This window comes from Bos grunniens, chromosome 15, assembly GCF_055505025.1.
Source record: "Bos grunniens cultivar Pamir isolate PY7600 chromosome 15, Bosgru_T2T1.0, whole genome shotgun sequence".
In the NCBI taxonomy this organism is placed as follows: domain Eukaryota; kingdom Metazoa; phylum Chordata; class Mammalia; order Artiodactyla; family Bovidae; genus Bos; species Bos grunniens.
In genome coordinates, this window is record NC_141179.1 from 5,703,113 (window position 1) to 5,722,914 (window position 19,802).

Sequence of the window (19,802 nt, forward strand, 5' to 3'; positions counted from 1 at the left end):
ATAGAAAACCTAAATAGACATTTCTCCAAAGAAGACATACAGATGGCCAACAGGCACATGAAAAGATACTCAATATGCTAATTATTAGGAAAATGCACATGAAAACTACAATGAGGTCATAATGGCCGTCATTAAAAAGTCTAAAAACAATAAATTTTAGACTGTGTGGAGACAAGGGAAGCCTCTAGCACTGTTGGTGGGAATGTAAATTTATACAACCACTATGGAGAACAGTAAGGAAGTTCCCTAAAAAAACTAAAAATAGCGTTACCATATGATCCTGCAATCCCACTCCTGGGCATATATTCAGGGAAGATGAAAACTCTAATTAAAAAAGAAACTTGTAATCAACATTCATACAGCACTATTTACAATAGCCAAGACATGGAAACAACCTAAGTGCCCATCAAAAGATGAATGGATAAGGAGGAAATGGTATATGTGTAAATATATATATATACCTATCTATCTATATATATATATATACACACACACATATATCTATATATACACATGCTCACGTGCGCGTGCACACACACACACACAGAGTAGAATACTACTCGGCCATAAAAAAGGATAAAATAATACCATTTGCAGCATATAGATGGACCTAGAAATTATCATAGTAATTCAGAAGAGAAAACAAACAAACAAAAAAATATTGTAAGATATCGTTTATATCACTTTGCCAACAAAGGTATGTCTAGTCAAGGCTATGGTTTTTCCAGTAGTCATGTATGGATGTGACAGCTGGACCATAAAGAAAGCTGAGTGCCGAAGAATTGATGCTTTTGAACTGTGGTGTTGGAGAAGACTCTTGAGAGTCCCTTGGACTGCAAGGAGATCCAACCAGTCCATTCTGAAGGAGATCAGCCCTGGGATTTCTTTGGAAGGAATGATGCTAAAGCTGAAACTCCAGTACTTTGGCCACCTCATGCGAAGAGTTGACTCATTGGAAAAGACTCTGATGCTGGGAGGGATTGGGGGCAGGAGGAGAAGGGGACGACAGAGGATGAGATGGCTGGATGGCATCACTGACTCGATGGATGTGAGTCCCAGTGAACTCCAGGAGTTGGTAATGGACAGGGAGGCCTGGCATGCTGCGATTCATGGGGTCGCAAAGAGTCGGACACAACTGAGCGACTGATCTGATCTGATATAGCACCAGGAACTATATTCGATATCTTGCCATAATCTCTATAGAAAACAATCTTAAAAAGAACAGACACACACACACACACATATATATGTACAACAGAATCACTTTTCTGTACACATGAAACACAGTAAACCAACTATACTTCAATAAAATTAAAACAAAAAGAAGAAAACTTCAAAAAAATGGGATTGGCCATATGCTAGATGTCTATCCTTATCTTTTTGTGGAAAACAAGTTACATAATAAATTCTCATGCCATTAATTTAACAAACAATAACAGTGCCTATTACCATGGGATATGCCCTGCTGCAGGTGTTAAGGAGATAAAGAGTAAAAAACATAGTCAGAGACCTTGCTTAATATAGATTAAACTCTAGTTTAAAGAGAGGAACAAAATTTTAAAAATAAATGAATAAATAAAGCACATCTAATGTATTAAAACAATAAAGCAGAACAAGGGAATAGAGAACAACTAGATTACTTTAGATTTGGCGATAATAAAAACTTTTCTGAAGAGGACACCTCTAAGCCAAGATGTGAATGAGAAAAAGGAGAAAACTACATAAAGGTCTGGAAGAAGAGCGTTTCAGACAAAAGGAAGGATACCTATCAAAACCTTCAGGTAGGAACAAGCCTGGTTTGTTCAGGGAACAGAAAGAAGATAAATGTGGCTCTAGGCTGTAAAAGGAAATTGTCTGCTTTACTTTACTTTTGGCCTCCCTGGTGGCTCAGCTAGTAAAGAACCAACCTGCAACACGGGAGACCTGGGTTCAATCCCTGAGTTGGGAAGATCCCCTTGGAGAAGGGAAAGGCTACCCACTCCAGTATTCTGGGCTGGAGATACTATGGACTATATAGTCCATGGGGTCACAAAGAGTCGCACACAACTGAGCGACTTTCACTTTCACTTTACTTTTCTAAAAAATAAATTTGGTTACTCTGTGGAGAATTTTTGAAAGAAGCTATTGCTTGAACCACCAAGGCACTGATGAAATTGAAAAAACTGAACCGAATCTTGATGTGATTTGGACATGAAGGGGACAGAAACTGCCAAAGCACTGGATGTCTGACGATTAGAAAAAGAGAAGAATCCAGGGTGACTGATGGGTTTTGAAGCTGAACAACGACATGGATGGTGGTACCACTTACTGGAATGGGGTAGACTCAGGGAAAAGTAGTTTGGCAAGGCTGCAGGGTGGGAGGGAGAGACAAGAATCTAGAGTTCTGTTTGGGATGGCTTTAAGCTACATACTCTTCTCAAGTACATAATTCTTCTACACTCTGGTGTCCCCTTGAGTTGGCCCTGAACAGTGACACTCAGGGATTGGACCAGTCCTGTCTTCAGGAGGCAGCAAGCTAGGTGGTCTCAAGGGATCTTATTATATGGTTTTGTTTGCAGTCCTATTTTAGTCTATTATTTGTACCTTTATTCCTGAGTTTACTTAATCAAACAATTATGATTCTACAGATTCTTAGTCTACCATATTCCTGAATTTTAATAGCTCCTTTGAAAATTATTAATAATTCAGTTATGAATAATTCAGTAAAAGCCTGCAACTGCTGAAGGCCACAAAGTAAAGACAAGGTCTTATTCTAGCTTTCTGCTTCCTGGGAGCTACAGATCAACCAGAAATCTAACAGAGTATATCAAAGCCAATGACCACAATCGATAATATAAAAACTTTCACAAGCATAGAATTCAGAACACAAAATAAAAAGCAAGTTTTATAATAGGAAGTCAAGTCACTCTTGAAAAAAACATATTTTTAATAAGACCTCAAGCTTTTTCATTGACACCAGATATCAAAGTTTTCATCATGAGAACTTACCATCAAAGAGTCTGTCAATAATGTTGTACCCAGCTCGAAGATCTGATAAAGAAAACTCATAAAACTTGGTCCAACCCTATCAAAACAAATTTAAAAATGTTAAAGAACTATAAGCAGTATTCAAAGATATATATGCATGTATAACTGTCCTTACAATCTTAAAAAGAATATTCAATATAAGCTAAAAGAAAAAATACAGCCCCTGAGAATTAATAAAAATAATAAGATAATACAGCTAAACTTTATTCAATATTACATAAGATATATAAATTTATGTAGCTTTTTTGAAGGACATCCAAGAAATGGTGAAGAGTTGGTGTCTTGGGAGTATAAACTGAGTAGCAGGGGATAAGGAAGGAGGAGACTAAATTTTAATTTGGAAGCATTTTCATTGCTTTTAAATTTATACTATGTATCACAATAAAAAATGAATTCTAGCTTTGTTTTTAAAATGTAAGTTTTGTTTTCTCAATAAAAGGTATCACTAGTTTTCATGTATCCATCAGGATTAATTGGTACAATTGTCCCAGAAATTAGGGAAAAAGGCTTTAGAGGAAGGTAAGCCTGGCTACTTGCAAACTCTACAGCTTTTTAGGTATGATTCCTTCAGCAAGTTAATCATCATTGAAATTCAATGTCCCACACCTTTGTAAAATGAAAATAATAAGCTACCCTCTGATGAGTGTCACACACAACTGTATGAAACAGCACGCTGCTACCCTCTGATGAGTATCACACACAACTGTATGAAACAGCACGCTGCTACCCTCTGATGAGTGTCACACGTAACTGTATGAAACAGCACGCTGCTACCCTCTGATGAGTATCACACGTAACTGTATGAAACAGCACGCTGCTACCCTTTGATGAGTATCACACATAACTGTATGAAACAGCACACTGCTACCCTCTGATGAGTATCACACACAACTGTATGAAACAGCACGCTGCTACCCTCTGATGAGTGTCACACGTAACTGTATGAAACAGCACGCTGCTACCCTCTGATGAGTATCACACACAACTGTATGAAACAGCACGCTGCTACCCTCTGATGAGTATCACACATAACTGTATGAAACAGCACGCTGCTACCCTCTGATGAGTATCACACACAACTGTATGAAACAGCACGCTGCTACCCTCTGATGAGTATCACACACAACTGTATGAAACAGCACGCTGCTACCCTCTGATGAGTGTCACACGTAACTGTATGAAACAGCACGCTGCTGCCCTCTGATGAGTGTCACATGTAACTGTATGAAACAGCACGCTGCTACCCTCTGATGAGTGTCACACGTAACTGTATGAAACAGCACGCTGCTGCCCTCTGATGAGTGTCACACGTAACTGTATGAAACAGCACGCTGCTACCCTCTGATGAGTGTCACACACAACTGTGTGAAACAGCACGCTGCTGTTACCATTTACTCTTCCACTGGCCTGATAGGCACTGGGTTAAACACTTCTAAACACCCGTTTATTTCATTTAACCCTTACAATGAAGGTAGATATGATCACTGTACAGTCAAGGGAACTGCTGCTAATCAGGAGTTAAAGTAATTTACTGAAGCAAGGAAATTCTAGAGTCTGGACTCAAACTGCAGAACCCTTGTTCTTATTTTGACATGTAACTGAAATATAGAGAAAGGCTCAAAGGTGGGCAGGTGAGGAGGGCAGTTTGGGGAAAGGGTATCCCAACGGAAGTAGACAAAGTTTAACAAAGAAGACAGGAAAAGTTTAAAGATGGAAGGGGAACGAAATCTGGGGCTAAGATAGGCATTTGGCGAGAAAGTGAGAGCATGGTGCCAGGTAGGACTGCCATAGCAATGAAAGAACGAGGTCTATTGACAGTTTAACAAAAAAAGCCAGAGGCTATAGTGAGAATACTCAACGGATTTAAAGACCATAAAGAAGTCTCGTGTGACTGAGGCACAGAATACAAATGGGACGTGTAGGGAGGCTATGGACAAAACACCAAATCAAGAATAACTCCCATGTTTCTAACTTAAGTAAACAGATATTAATGCCTATTATTGAGCAGGCTATACTGAAGAAAAAACAGGTATGAGAATTCAGTTTCTGAACACTGAGATGACTGTGAGAATTTAACCATAAAAATAATACCTTAACAATGATGGCTTATGATGGTACACACATCGTTCTCAACACTTTAATTCAAAATTATGTGAACTAGATAGCTATATACAGTCCAGAAGATTAACAGAAAAGATGGAATTAGAGATAAACATTTATAAACCATGGGGCCTCCCTGGTGGCTCAGATGGTAAAGAATCTGCCTGCAGTCCCAGGTTCAATTCCTGGGTCAGGAAGATCCCCTAGAGAACAGAATGGCTACCCACTCCAGTATTGTTGCCTGGAGAATTCCATGGACAGGGGAGCCTGGCAGGCTGCAGTACATATGGTCACAAACAGTCAGACATGACCAAGTGATTAACACTTCACAAATCATGAATCAAATTAAGACATAATATTTAGCTACTTATACTAAATTGTAAAAATATTCTAATAAAAAACGTTCACTGTAGAATATATCCAAGACATGTTCCTACTTACCTGTGGAATGTAATTTCTTCTTTCTTGGCATGCAGCATGAAACCATGCAAAACTGAAGAGAGCATGAGCTCGATGTACATTATCTTTTTTGCTAATTTGCTCAGGAGTCCAAGATTCATAAGTACGCATTAAATTCTTCTTTAAACCGGGAGGTGACTAGAGAAAAAATAATGAATTTATTGTTTAAAACCTTACAAATAAATCAGTATTTAACATATTTAAAAACATATTTTAATGAAGAAATTTTTCATCATTACCAAGATTAATAAACTATTTTAATTTAATAACTATTTTAATGTTAACTTCAAAATGTATAAATACAAGTTTTAAAATCCTTACACCTAATAGCCCATCTCAAAATTCCCACATAATTTTTAAATTAAAAAAACCTACATAACCAAATTGGTTCCAAATACTGTCACTCTGCTTATTTAATTTATATGCAGAGTACATCATGCAAAATGCCAGGCTGGATGAAGCACAAGTGGAATCAAGATTGATAGGAGAAACATCAACAACCTCAGATATGCGGATGACACCACCCTTATGGCAGAAAGTGAAGAGGAACTAAAGAGCCTCTTGATGAACGTGAAAGAGGAGAGAGAAAACGTTGGCTTAAAACTCAACATTCAAAAAACTAAGATCATGGCATCTGGTCCCATCACTTTGTGGCAAATAGATGGGGAAACAATGGAAACCATGACAGACTTTATTTTCTTGGGCTCCAAAATCACTGCAGATGGTGACTGCAGCCATGAAATTAAAAGATGCTTGCTCCTTGGAAGAAAACCTATGACCAGTCTAGACATATTAAAAAGCAGAGACATTTCTTTGCCAACAAAGGTCTGTCTATGGTTCTTATTGAAAAAAAAAAACAAAGCTATGGTTTTTCCAGTGGTCATGTATGGATGAGAGAGTTGGGCCATAAAAGAAAACTGAGCACCAAAGAATTAATGCTTTTGAACTGTGCTGTTGAAGAAGACTCTTGAGAGTCCCTTGGACTGCAAGGAGATCTAACCAGTCCATCCTAAAGGAAACAGTCCTGACTATTCATTGGAAAGACTGATGCTGAAGCTGGAATTCCAATACTTTGGCCACCTGATCCGAAGTGCTAACTCATTGGAAAACAGATGGTTGGATGGCATCATCAACTTGATGGACATGAGTCTGTGCAAGCTCCTGGAGTTGGTGATGGACAGGGAAGCCTGGCATGCTGCAGTCCATGGGGTCGCAAAGTCAGACATGACTGAGCAACTGAACTGACTGACATAACCAGCAATATTCAAAATAACCAAATAAGTTTTATATGACTACTAAAGTATTTTACTGAAACATTCATTTACATTACAAATATGATACTGATTATTAAAAGGCAGGAGTTTTATAGTTCAATATGTCAGTTCTTTCTCTCCAGTACTATTTAAAATTCCAGGAGGATTTCAAATTACTCTTTACAATATCAACTAATCTTCCTTGAATATTAGTCCACTTTACTAAGTGCTTATTACCTGACCTTGCTAGGTTTATAACACAAACTGAAACCCAGGAACTGAAATTGTACATTAGACAAATACTACTCAAAAAACACTTGTCCACATGTCCAGAATCCATTTATACTATATTGTTAAATTATAAAAATGAAAGAAGAAAAATTATGAATTCTTGGAAAAAGAACAAAATAAACCCATTTCAAAAATTAGCTTGTTTTAAAAGTAAATTTTCACTGCATTTTTTTCTTAAATAAAAACTTTAAATTAAAAGAAAAAAATACCCAAGTATTTTTACTAAGTACATTTTCAAATGTACACTTTTAAAATGAAAATGTTTTGTTTATGAAACAGTTTCTAAAAATTCTCATAGAATAGACCATATTTCCTGAGCACTAAGGGAACTGAACAATCACTTACGGTTTTTAAAGCCCTATACTAAAGATTATGCAAAATGAATAAACCATATACAATTTCAGAGAAAATCATACACAAATAAAAACTATCAGAAAACTGACAAAATGTAAATGGCAACCCACTCCAGTATTCTTGCTTGGAGAATTCCATGGACAGAGGAGCCTGGTGGGCTCCATAGGGCAAAGTTAAGTCCATAGGGTCACAAAGAGTCGGACACGACTGAGCAACTAAACAAAACACCAGTATGGCAAATTATAAGATAAATTAAAATATATACTCAACTGAAAATTCACAGGCTTAAAATAACTGAAATTATTTCAAGTTAATATAAATAAATTAAGCATTCCACATAAGAAATTAGAAATAACAGAAGCCAATACAAATCTAAGGAAAATATAAGGAAAAAAAAGCAGGAAATTCAGTGATTAGAAAATAATAAGAAAAAGTAAATCAGTAAGTATGACATTGATTATTTGTAATAAATTTTAAAACAACTCATCAAAAAGATTAAAGATAATAAAATGAATATTTAGCAATTTTTAAATACAATAATATATGTGTACACATATATGCACATATACAGTAATAATTTTGAACACAGTGAACTATACTATTTCTGTGAATAATTAAAATCTTTTATACTGATTTAAGAAATACAAAAAAAATTCACCAATAATTTAAATGAAACTGAAAATCTTCATAAAATAAAAAAGGATACTGAAAGAGGCTGTACAGTAAGTTAAAAGGGACCTCTGATATACTGCATGCATGCATGCTAGGCAGCTTCACTCATGTCCATCTCTGTTTGACCCTATGGACTGTAGTCTGCCAGGCTCCTCTGTCCATGGGATTCTCCAGGCAAGAATATTGATATGGATTGCCATGCCCTCCTCCAGGAAATCTTCCTGACCCAGGGGTTGAACCCATGACTTGAGTCTCCTGCATTGGCAGGCAGGTTCTTTACCACTAGCGCCATCTGGGAAGACCTGATACATTAACTCTTCATTTACTGAAATATTACTGCATTCTTCCTACATGACAGGTGTTATATAAGTTTAAAAAAAAAAAAAAAGGCAAGAAAAACATAGCCCTTGCCTTTATGGCTTGCACAATACAGTTCTTCAATATAGTTCAGTAGAAATCATTGTTTCTTATCAGACATTATAATTGACATTCATTCAATTAACATTTTCAAGTATGAAATCATTTTTGCATTCTCTGGATTCTTAGCCTTTTTCCTCCCTACATGAGACTGAATGCCTTCAGGTGAAAAACAGAAGTAGTGATATAAAATAGCAAGTAGTTATAAATACTAACAAGACATTTTCACTTGAAAAGAGATTATATTCTACAAATTGAGAGAAGATGCAAGTAGAACGTTTCAAACCAGTTTTTTTTTAAGTTTTAATTCAGTTTATTATTTTATTTATTATTTTTACCAGTTACATCATACCATTACTAACACATATAATTTTGGATATATCATGTTTGGGGGGGATCTGTCAAAACATGTTAGAAGGATGGATGGATGGAAGGAAGGAAGCAAGAAAAAACAGAAGGAGACAAAGACTGAAAATCCAACTTATATATTTTTCAAAAAGCAAATGATATGAAAAATAGATACCCAAGTACAAAAGAATGAAGTTGGACCCTTTACATCAAATACAAAAATTAACTCAAAATAGATTTAACACCTAAACCTAAGACCTAAACCTAAAATTTCTATAAGAAAACATAGAGAAAAGGCTTCATAACACTGGATTTGGCAATGACTTTTTCTGGGATGTGCCATGAAAAGCACAGGTAACAAAAGCAAAAACAGACAAATGGGACTATATCAAACTTAAAAATATCTATGCAGCAAAGAAAATAACACAATCAAAAGGAAGCCCTATGGAATGAAAGAAAATATTTTTAAGCTGTATAAGCGATAAGGGTTTAATATGCAGAAAACCTAAGAAACTCGTAAAACAACAATAAAAAAAAATCCAATTAAAGACGGGCAAAGAATTGACTAGACATTTCTCCAAAGCAGATATACAAATAGCTAACAAGCATATACAAAGATGTTCAATAGCATTAAATTGCATAGAAATATAAATCAAAACCATAGTGAGTTATTACCTCACAATATTAGGATGGCCCCAATAAAAACATAAAAACAGCAAATAACAAATGTTGGTAAGGATGCAGAGAAATTACGTGCTCTTGGTGGGAATGTTAAATGGCACACCACAAGGAAACAGTATGGATGTCCCTCAAAAAATTAAAAACAGGATTACCATATGATCCAGAAACCCCACTTCTGGGTATCTAAATGTTTGTGGATGAATGGCTAAGAAAATGTAGTACACACATACAACGGGATATTATTCAGCCTTAAATGAGAAGGAAAGCCTGTCATATGCTACAACATGGATGAATCTTGAAGACACTACGCCAAGTAAAATAAGCCAGTTACAAGATAAATACTGCATGGTTCCACCTACGTGAGTTATCTAAAGTAGTCAAACTCATAGAAACAGAAACAGAACGGTTGGTGGCTGCGAGGGTGGAGCAGGAGCAAACAGGGAGTTGCTCTTCAGGAGATACAGGGTCAGTTTTGTGAGATGAAAAAATTCTAGAGACAAGGTACATATGGTTAACACTACTGAACTGTACACTTGTAAATGGTTAAGACAGTAAACTTTATGTCTTTTACTACAACAAAAAACACAACATTAAATAATATTTAAAAGAAAGATGTAAATGCATTTTTAAATGTTGTATTAGAAGTTTTTGAATGTTTTGTATAGTAGACAGTTGTCTATAGGACTTTAGAAGACTTGCAAAGGTTACTGCACTTACACAACTAGTGGCTCAAATTTTAAATCTTCATACCTCGTATGTTATCTTCAAACTGGACTGTAATAAAATTGGAGTAAAGCTGGGATGAACTTCCGCAGTGAGCCAAAGACGAAAGGTATCTTTAGGTTGAAGAGTATTCAATTCCTTGTTTTAAAAAACAAGAATAAAATTCTACTTAAATACACACAAAATTTCCATTTTATAAATAAATATACTATTAATAAGTATCTTAACTAAATCTTTCTGTGACATTCTGATATGTTTCTTAATGTTCTGAGTATATTCCCTTTAAATTTTTATCTTGTCTGTTACTGCCGCTGCTGCTGTTAAGTCACTTCAGTCGTGTCCGACTCTGTGCGACCCCATAGACGGAAGCCCACCAGGCTCCACTGTCCCTGGGATTCTCCAGGCAAGAACACTGGAGTGGGTTGCCATTTCCTTCTCCAATGCATGAAAGTGAAAAGTCAAAGAGAAGTCGCTCAGTCGTGTCTGACTCCTAGCGACCCCATGGACTGCAGCCCACCAGGCTCCTCCTACCACGTGTAAAACAGCCGGCTAGTGGGAAGCTGCTGCATACACAGGGAGCTCAATCTAGTACTCTGTAACAATCAAGAGGGGTGGGACGGGTCACGGGTGTGGGGAGAGGTTCAGGGGGAGGGGACTTATGTGGACTTGTGCCTGATTCATGTTGTTGTATGGCAGAAGCCAACAACAATATTGTAGAACAATTACTCTCCAATTAAAAATAAATGAAAAACAAAACAAAACCAGAAACAAACTCACAGACAAAGAATCAGACCTGTGGTTGCCAAGGGGGAAGGGAGAAAGAGAGAGACGGATGGGGACTTTGGGGCCAGTGGATGCAAACTACTGTATTTAGAATGGATAAATAACAAGGGCCTACCATATAGCACAGGGAACTGTATCTAATCTCCCGGGATAAACCATAATGGAATGTATGCATGTACAACTGACTCACTCTGCTGTACAGCAGAAATTAGCACATGTGGATAAAAACCAATGCAATACTGTAAAGCAATTATCCTTCAATTAAAAATAAAGTTTTAAAAATAAATTAGCACCACATTGTAAATCAACTATACTCCAGTTTTTTTACTTGTCTGCAGAATAAAAAAAGTTCCTTAATTGGAATCTTAATTGATTTGCTTCCAAAATTATAACTGCAGTTGTATTTTACATAGATTAATAGCTATCAATCTATTATTTGGAACAGAAAGCAGGATTCAAGTATTCACAAGTCTTCCTTATATCTTTTAAAACATATATCATTCATCACACATGAATTCTGTATTTTATACATTAGTGTTACAGAAACCTGTAGGAATTACTTGAATATTTATACATACCTTCCTTTGACTATAAATAATGAGTCATCACGGTCTATCACTTCATGCACTCAATCATTAACTCATTCATCAAAGATTTATTTAATCTACCTATTTAACTACCTATTTTATCGAAATACACATTTTACATAATTTAGGTAGCTTTTAACTACCTATTTTATATAGTTGCCCATTTATTTTCAACACATTATACAAATTTTCAACATTATAACTAGGCTACAGCCTCCCACTCTGTTCTGCTTGGCTCTATTCCTCCTGCCAGATTAATTGATCAATTAATTAATTATTAACTCCCCTGCTAACAAGCTCCTTTGATTCTGTGTTCTAGGACAAAAATTCTAAACACTTGTGCCGTATTTCCAGGGTATTCCATAACCTCGCCCCTTCCTAGCCATCTAACTATTGCCCCACAGCACTCTGCCTGGCCTTTCAGTACAGTTAAGGACATCTCCATTCTTTGTACTAGGAAGCCACACTCTTGCTGTTATGTTTCTACTTGTGCTACTAGAATCAACCACAAACTTTCTCCCCCTACATTCAGCTAAATCCCATATGGCCATCAAGAAACATCTTGTCTTAGGAGTCATCTCTAACTACCCAAGACCATATTCATCTTTCTTTAAAAAGTCCTAGACTTAATTCCAGGTTTACATTTAAAAGCGATCCATCAATTTGTTCTGTCTTAAGGTTATTTTCATGCTGGGGCCATTTTAGTTAAATAAAATGAACTGCTTAGTTAAATAAAATGTTTATTTAGTTACATAAATATTAAAAATTAATATCAAAAAATAATATTAAATAAATATTTATTAAATAAAATGCAAACTGCTTCAGTTTACACCCCAGCTTCCTCGGCAGCAAGGAAGTTCTGCAGTTCCCTCTTACTCTTCTATATCTTTTCTCCCTATACAGACACAACAAAACAAAAGCATAAAGAGAATTTAATATTAAAAACAGTCTTCTACAGTTCTTTAAAGCATTTCCCTAATTTTCATCTGAAAGACTTCTCTAAGCCCCCCTTCAGTCCTGATTAATTTTTTGACTCTCCCTAAATGCCTTTTAAAAAGGAGACTTTTATAGATTTCTTACTAAAAAATCCATTTTGGTTTGTACAAATGTACATATATTAAAGAAAATATAGATTTTAAATGATTCCCCATCAAATACTAATTCTTCAAAAACATCATAAATAATGCACAACATATCTTAATCCTGTTGTTCCTTGGAGACTACTGAATTTAGTATGTGAGATATTATCTGTGCCACATTGATCTGAATCTACCTTTTCCAGAACTGGCAGCCAAGATACCACAAGATGTAAGTTCTTCAAACAGAGCCAGTCTCCACTGCGGGCACATTCTTTCAGCATTTGAACCGCTAAATCAGCTTGACCTTGACCCATGGCAATCTGCAAAACAAAAACAAATTAAAAAACTAAAAAAAAAAATTCTGATAACATGTTGTCACATAAGACTTTCAATTATCCTGCCATACCTACTGAACTAACTCAAGTACTGTAATAAGGCTTCTAAATTTTTACTAAGAAATATCGGACTCTGTTGCTGTTTACAATTGTCTTGCTTTTGTCCTTACATCAATGGCAGATTTATAATATTCTTCTGTTTAGTAGAGATATTATCATTACAAGTTTTCAAGTTACAGAATAAAGAATTATTCAACAGTGTTTTTGTTCCTCATCTCACTATTTCCTGCACTTCTTACTCTGAAACATGGGCCTTTAAAAATAAATAATTTTTTATGACTGTTCTTGAACTGCTTGAGGGATTAAACATTAACAATACCACTTCTTTGAATTTATTTTCTTTTAAAAAAACTTTCTCTAACGTTGCATATATCTGGCTCTCAAGCTACTTGGTCTATTGAACTGTGTGATTTTCCAAGCCCTTCATCATCTAGAAAATCCTAATATGTTGTTGGGTCTCAAGACCCTACACTTAACCCTCTGTTTTTCTATTCATTTTTAGAGAGAGGAGGCAAAAAGAGGGGGGAGAGAGAGAACATGAGAGGGAGTGGGGAGAAAAAGAGGAGAGGGGAGAGGAAGGGGAAAGGCGAACCTGATCTCACTGGACTTCCACTCCAGCACTTCTGATCCCTATCGTCTATCTGCACATAGTATACTGACGCAGTATGACAGATCACGTTATAAAACAGAAACTTCCAAGCAGAAGCCAAAGACCCCAGAAAATGGCTTCAGCGTGTAAGACGTCTGTATCTGAATGGACAGGTGACCACCTGGCGGCTCAGGCAGTAAAGAACCTGCCTGCAGTGCACAAGGCCCGGGTTCATCCCTGGGTCGGGAAGGCCCCTGGAGGAGGAAAGGGCAACCCACGCCAGCATCCTTGCCTGGAAAATCCATGGACAGAGGGGCCTGGCTGCTCCAGTGCATGGGGTCACAGAGGTGGACACAACTGAGCGACTAGCACTAAGTCTAAGATTCTATAAAAAGTTTTAGTCAAGAATCTAAATGATTACACGTTTAAACTCCTCGATATGTTTTTTTACGGATAATTTATGTAGTATTTATGTATCAGTACAGCTGTGTCTGTCTTTGTATATATGACAGATACACATGTATTGAGAGCCCTAGCTCAAATATTTTATTGAGTACGTGGTCAAACCACTTTGAAGAGAATTGTCACAGATTACTTCAAACCACGGGGATTTTTCTTTTCATAAAGAATACAAGACAGCCTTTCATTGTTTCTTAGATGACTTTCATAAGTATTGATTTTGTTTCTCAATTAGACTATAAAGTCTTAGTGGGAACCATGTGTCTTAAGCAGGTAACAAACCATGTAATAAATACTAATATATATTTCTTTTTAATTTTCAAGATCTAACCCAGAGCTAAGCAAAAAGAAGGGATAAAACAAACACTGGTTGAAATATTTCGAGGCACATATTAGTTTGCCATTATTAAAATACAAAAATCCCAAAATGGAAGGCATGTACAAGAAAATCAGAGGGAAAAAAAAAAAAAATGTTTGCCGAACTGAAATGATAGCTAAAAACAGGAACTCAAAATTTTCTATAAGGCATAAACTGTGTGAGAACAGCTTAAAGGTTCATGAAATCTTAGAAGAAAAATCATTTACTATAAGAAAAAACATTTAAAAAGCACAACAAGAAAGTGTCAGGAAGATGGTTAACCCCCATACATAAAAAGAGGGTTATGTAACCCCCTTACATAAAAAAGTAAGACACATCAGAGTTTCTTGAAATAAAAATTGTTTTTTACATTAACAATATATTATTATTATTAGCATATATATTCAGCATAAGAACAAAACTTCTAAAGTAACAGATTTATGAATATCTATATCTGTATTTAAAGGTTTTACAGTATTAAAAAATTGTGCAACACAAAACTCTAGAAATTTACATAGTTAAACTTACAATGAGTGTAAGTGCCAAACTCAGAGCTAAGAGATACAGCCTGTAGAACAGAGCTCCCTTTCCCCAAGACATCTCACTGACAACTCAATGCTGTCCTGATGTATGAACACACTATAACCAGGATTGAAGGAAACTCCCTAGAGTTAGTGCAACGCCTAAGTGCAACTAAGCCAAACTCTCTGCTATTTTGCTATTTTCTACTTAACATTTCTCATAACATTCTCTCTTTTCAATTTTTGGTTTCTTTTAAAGTAGTTTGCTTTGTTAATCATTATTAATTATTTTCCCAATGAAAAAGATTTATATTTTGATGTCAAAAATTGAGGGTAAATTAATACACTTTAAAATATGTATGCAAACTGAACTGAAAAAAGGTGCTAATCTGAATAAACTAAAACTCAGAAATTTAGCTCAGGACAAAAAGACATTATATTAGGCAAGTTTATTATCTTATCGGACTTGTGGAGTTCAGAATCCCACTAATCTATTGCTCTAAGGTGATACTACAGAGCTGTTCTTTCTAGGGGCTGTAGAAGAGACTCCTGTTATCTTTTCTACCTTCTACATTGCTTTGCTTGTGGCCCCTTCTACCATCTTCAAAGCCAGCAGCATAGCATCTCCTCACCTCTTTGACCTATGCCTCATCACATCTGCCTCTTCCACCTTCATTCTGCCTCTTCTACCTCCTTAAAAGCACCTTTATGATTATATTAGGCTCAACCGAATAATCTCAGATAACCTCTCCATCTCAAAATGCTTAACTTAATTGTATTTGCAAAGTTCTTTCTTCCATATAAAATAACAAATTCATGGGTTCTGGAGATCAGAATGTGGACAGTTTTCAGGGACATTAGTTGCCCTACCATATAAACAAAAAACTGTTTTACTAATACAGTCAAGTATTCCAGTATTCTTGTCTGGAAAATTCCATGGACAGAGGAGCCTGGCAGGCTACAGTCCATGGGGTTTGTAGCCACAAAGAGGAGGACACAACTGATCCACTGAAAGCACACACAAAGACACACACACACACACACACAGCAGGAAGATCAATAGCTGGAACAGAAACAGCAGAGTAATGTGCACTGACCTGGTGATAACACTCCCCACTTCTCTCAGCATTTGCAAGCTCTTGGAGTTCCTGAGAAGGATCAGCACCCGGGGAAATGATTATCAAGATGGGTTCAATTTCTAGCGTCTCTTTGTACAAACGTTTGAGATTTAGAGGAGGTGGGGACAGCTCTTTTAGTCCTAAAAGATATATTAAATGCATTAAAAAAAAAAAGCACTGTGAACCACAAGAAGTCTATTAAGACTAATTACATGAAACAGAATAACTAGGTGAACTACAATCCCATACATATTAAAGTTTTTTTACTCTAAAATCATTCACGGACTAGTAAGAACATTTACTGAATGCTTAAAGTGTCAGGCATTTATCTCAATGCTCAATATCTATGATATCATCTAATCCTAATAACAATGCTGCTGCTGCTGCTAAGTCAATTCAGTCATGTCCAACTCTGTGCGACCCCACAGACAGTAGCCCACCAGGCTCCCCCGTTCCTGGGATTCTCCAGGCAAGAACACTGGAGTGGGTTGCCATTTCCTTCTCCAATGCATGAAAGTAAAAAGTTGAAAGCAAAGTCGCTCAGTCGTGTCCGACCCTTAGAGACCCCATGGACAGCAGCCCACCAAGCTCCTCCATCCATGGGATTTTCCAGGCAAGAGTACTAGAGTGGGGTGCCATTGCCTTCTCCGAATAACGATGCTAAGGAGTAGGAACTCTAATTACCACATTCAACAGATGAAGAAGCACACAATCAGCATTGTGTTAATATATAATTCTCTCCCTATAAGAGAAGACTGAACCCAACAATCTTTCCATACAGGTTTTCATTCATTTATATGATAACTGAGTGCCTACTCTGTGCCACAGATTTGGGGAATCAGATTTCCACAAGATCTGGTAAACAATATCACTGTCATGATAAAGGATAAAAAAAATTATTTTTTATGTCCATGCATTAAGAGGGAAGAAAAAGTTGCTTAGTCTGGAGACAGAAACATATAGATTTCAGTTTATGCTCATTAGCTAAGAGACGCTATGCAAATCACTAAAATGTATTATGCCTTGATTTCCTCAATTGTAAAACAGGGATATAACAATTCATAGGTCATTTGGAGGTAAAATACGATACAAAATAAAAACAGATCCCATTTATTCATCATCTACTCTATACTAAGCATACTCAAGGAAACTGAATGCCTTCCCAAAGACCACCCAGTTGCTAACTAACTGTATTCAAGATAATTCATCTGTTCTTTTTTCTATTCTGAAGCTCTTCAAAAAATATAAAGTCCCATACACATACGATTTCTGCTAAAATTTTAACGTTTCCATTACTGTATTTAGTAAAAACCAAGCTAAAGATGACCAACTTTAAATAAAAATAAAAAATATACATGTCTGAACTGAGCTAAAGAGACTATGACACAGAGTTTAAAAACACAGGATTAGAATGTAACAGAATGAGTACAGAGAAAGGAAGGCTTCCTTGTACCTTCTACTATAGAAAGGAATAGATAATATTGCACCTCAGAAATCCTAAATAGAGCAAGAAGAGATATTCTTAAGGACTTCTGTAATGATCACTTTAAAATACGAATTTGATGCCACAAAAATGGGCTAAAACAGGCATTTCTAGATGACCATCTTGAAAAAACAAATTTCACACCTGAACTACTCCCCTCCAGTCTTCACAACAGCAACCAATAATATTAAGAAAGGATTCTCAAAGGCATAAATATTCCTCATACTAGGTGAAATTTACCCTAAAAATGGGTCAATTACTTCTAGAGGTGTATTTTATGAATTTTGCTTTTAACTAAACTTAAATTGGTAACACTCATACTTCCTAACAGAAAAGAATTCTTATACTTGTAGCAATGTAATAAGCATTTTTATCTATTCAAATATTCCTTTACTTATTCATAAACTCTCATTAGCACTCTAGGCCAACCAAGTGTATCGTGATATGATAAAATGCATCAAAAGTCTTTAAAATGCACACTGACTTTGACTCAGAAATTTAAGTTACACTTAAGTTACAAAATTATTCAGAATATGAATGTAGACATATGCAAAAGAATTTTCATTTTAGCTGTTAATTTTAGTTTTAAAACCTGGGAGCAATAAATTATTTAAAAAAAACAGTAGTGTTATACCACAGAGTGATATAACAGAAGTTACAAAAATGGTGAAGTAAAAGAAAATTTACTTAAAGACAAATTAGCAGTGCTTGAAGAGAGCATCCTAGGATGCTCTCAATCCATTTCAAGTTGCTTTCTGCAACTTCCTTGATGGTACAGTGGATAAGAATCCACCTGCCAGTGCAGGGGAAAGGGGTTCAATACATGGTTTGGGAAGATAACACACGCCTCAGGGCAACTAAGCCCATACACCACAACTACTGCGGCCCGTGGGCCTGGAGCCAGAGCTCCGCAACAAAACCACGCACCGCGATGAAGAGCGGTCTCCACTCACTGCAACTAGAGAAAGCCCTCACACAGCAGTGAGGACCCAACGCAGCCAAAATAAATGAATTCAGTCAGTTCAGTTCAGTCGCTCAGCCGTGTCCAACTCTTTGCAACCCCATGAACCACAGCGTGCCAGGCTTCCGTGTCCATCACCAACTCCTGGAGTTTACTGAAACTCACGTCCATTCATTCGGTAATGCCATTCAACCATCTCATCCTCTGCCATCTCCTTCTGCTCCCGCCTTCAGTCTTTCCCAGTATCAGGGTCTTTTCCAATCAGTCAGTTCTTTGCATCAGGTGGCCAAAGTATTGGAGTTTCAGCTTCAGCATCAGTCCTTCCAATGAATATTCAGGACTGATTTCCTTAAGGATGGACTGGTTGGATCTCCTTGCAGTCCAAGGGACTCTCAAGAGTCTTCTCCAACACCACAGTTCAAAAGCATCAATTCCTCGGTGCTCAGCTTTCTTTATAGTCCCAACTCTCACATCCATACATGACTACTGGAAAAACCACAGCTTTGACTAGATGGACCTTTGTTGGCAAAGTAATGTCTCTGCTTTTTAATATGCTGTCTAGGTTGGTCATGGCTTTTTTTCCAAGGAGCAAGAGTCTTTTTTAATTTCATGGCTGCAGTCACCATTTGCAGTTTTTTGGAGCCCAAGAAAACATGGTCCCCCACTGTTTCCATTATTTCTCCATCTACTTGCCATGAAGCCATAGGACCAGATGCCATGATCTCCATCTTTTGAATGCTGACTTTTAAGTCAGCTTTTTCACTCTCCTCTTTCACTTTCTTCAAGAGTCTCTTCAGTTCTTCTTCACTTTCTGCCATAAGGGTGCTGTCATCTGCATATGTGAGGTTACTGATATTTCTCCCAGCAATCTTGATTCCAGCTTGTGCTTCTTCCAGCCCAGCATTTCACATGATGTACTCTGCATATAAGTTCAACAAGCAGAGTGACAGTATACAGCCTTGATGTACTCTTTCACCAATTTGGTATCAGTCCATTGTTCCATGTCCGGTTCTAACTGTTGCTTCTTGACTTGCATACAGATTTCTCAGGAGGTAGGTAAAGTGGTCTGTATCCCTATCTCTTAAAGAATTTTCCACAGTTTGCTGTGATCCACACAGTCAAAGGCTTTAGCATAGTCAATAAA

The 19,802-nt window shown here is 36.6% G+C and overlaps 1 protein-coding gene across 4 annotated transcripts in view; it reads right to left on the reverse strand.

Annotated features, from left to right (window-relative positions):
• DYNC2H1 (dynein cytoplasmic 2 heavy chain 1) overlaps positions 1–19,802 on the reverse strand; it is a 393,081-nt gene that overhangs the window by 152,083 nt on the left and 221,196 nt on the right. For all 4 annotated transcript variants that reach the window (XM_086338264.1, XM_086338263.1, XM_086338267.1 and 1 more), the window contains 5 exons: positions 16,194–16,354; positions 12,969–13,094; positions 10,353–10,463; positions 5,569–5,724; positions 2,989–3,064 (listed from right to left, as the gene is read on the reverse strand). In XM_086338264.1, the coding sequence (XP_086194390.1) occupies positions 2,989–3,064; positions 5,569–5,724; positions 10,353–10,463; positions 12,969–13,094; positions 16,194–16,354 (630 nt within the window). The remainder of the gene's footprint in view (positions 1–2,988; positions 3,065–5,568; positions 5,725–10,352; positions 10,464–12,968; positions 13,095–16,193; positions 16,355–19,802) is intronic.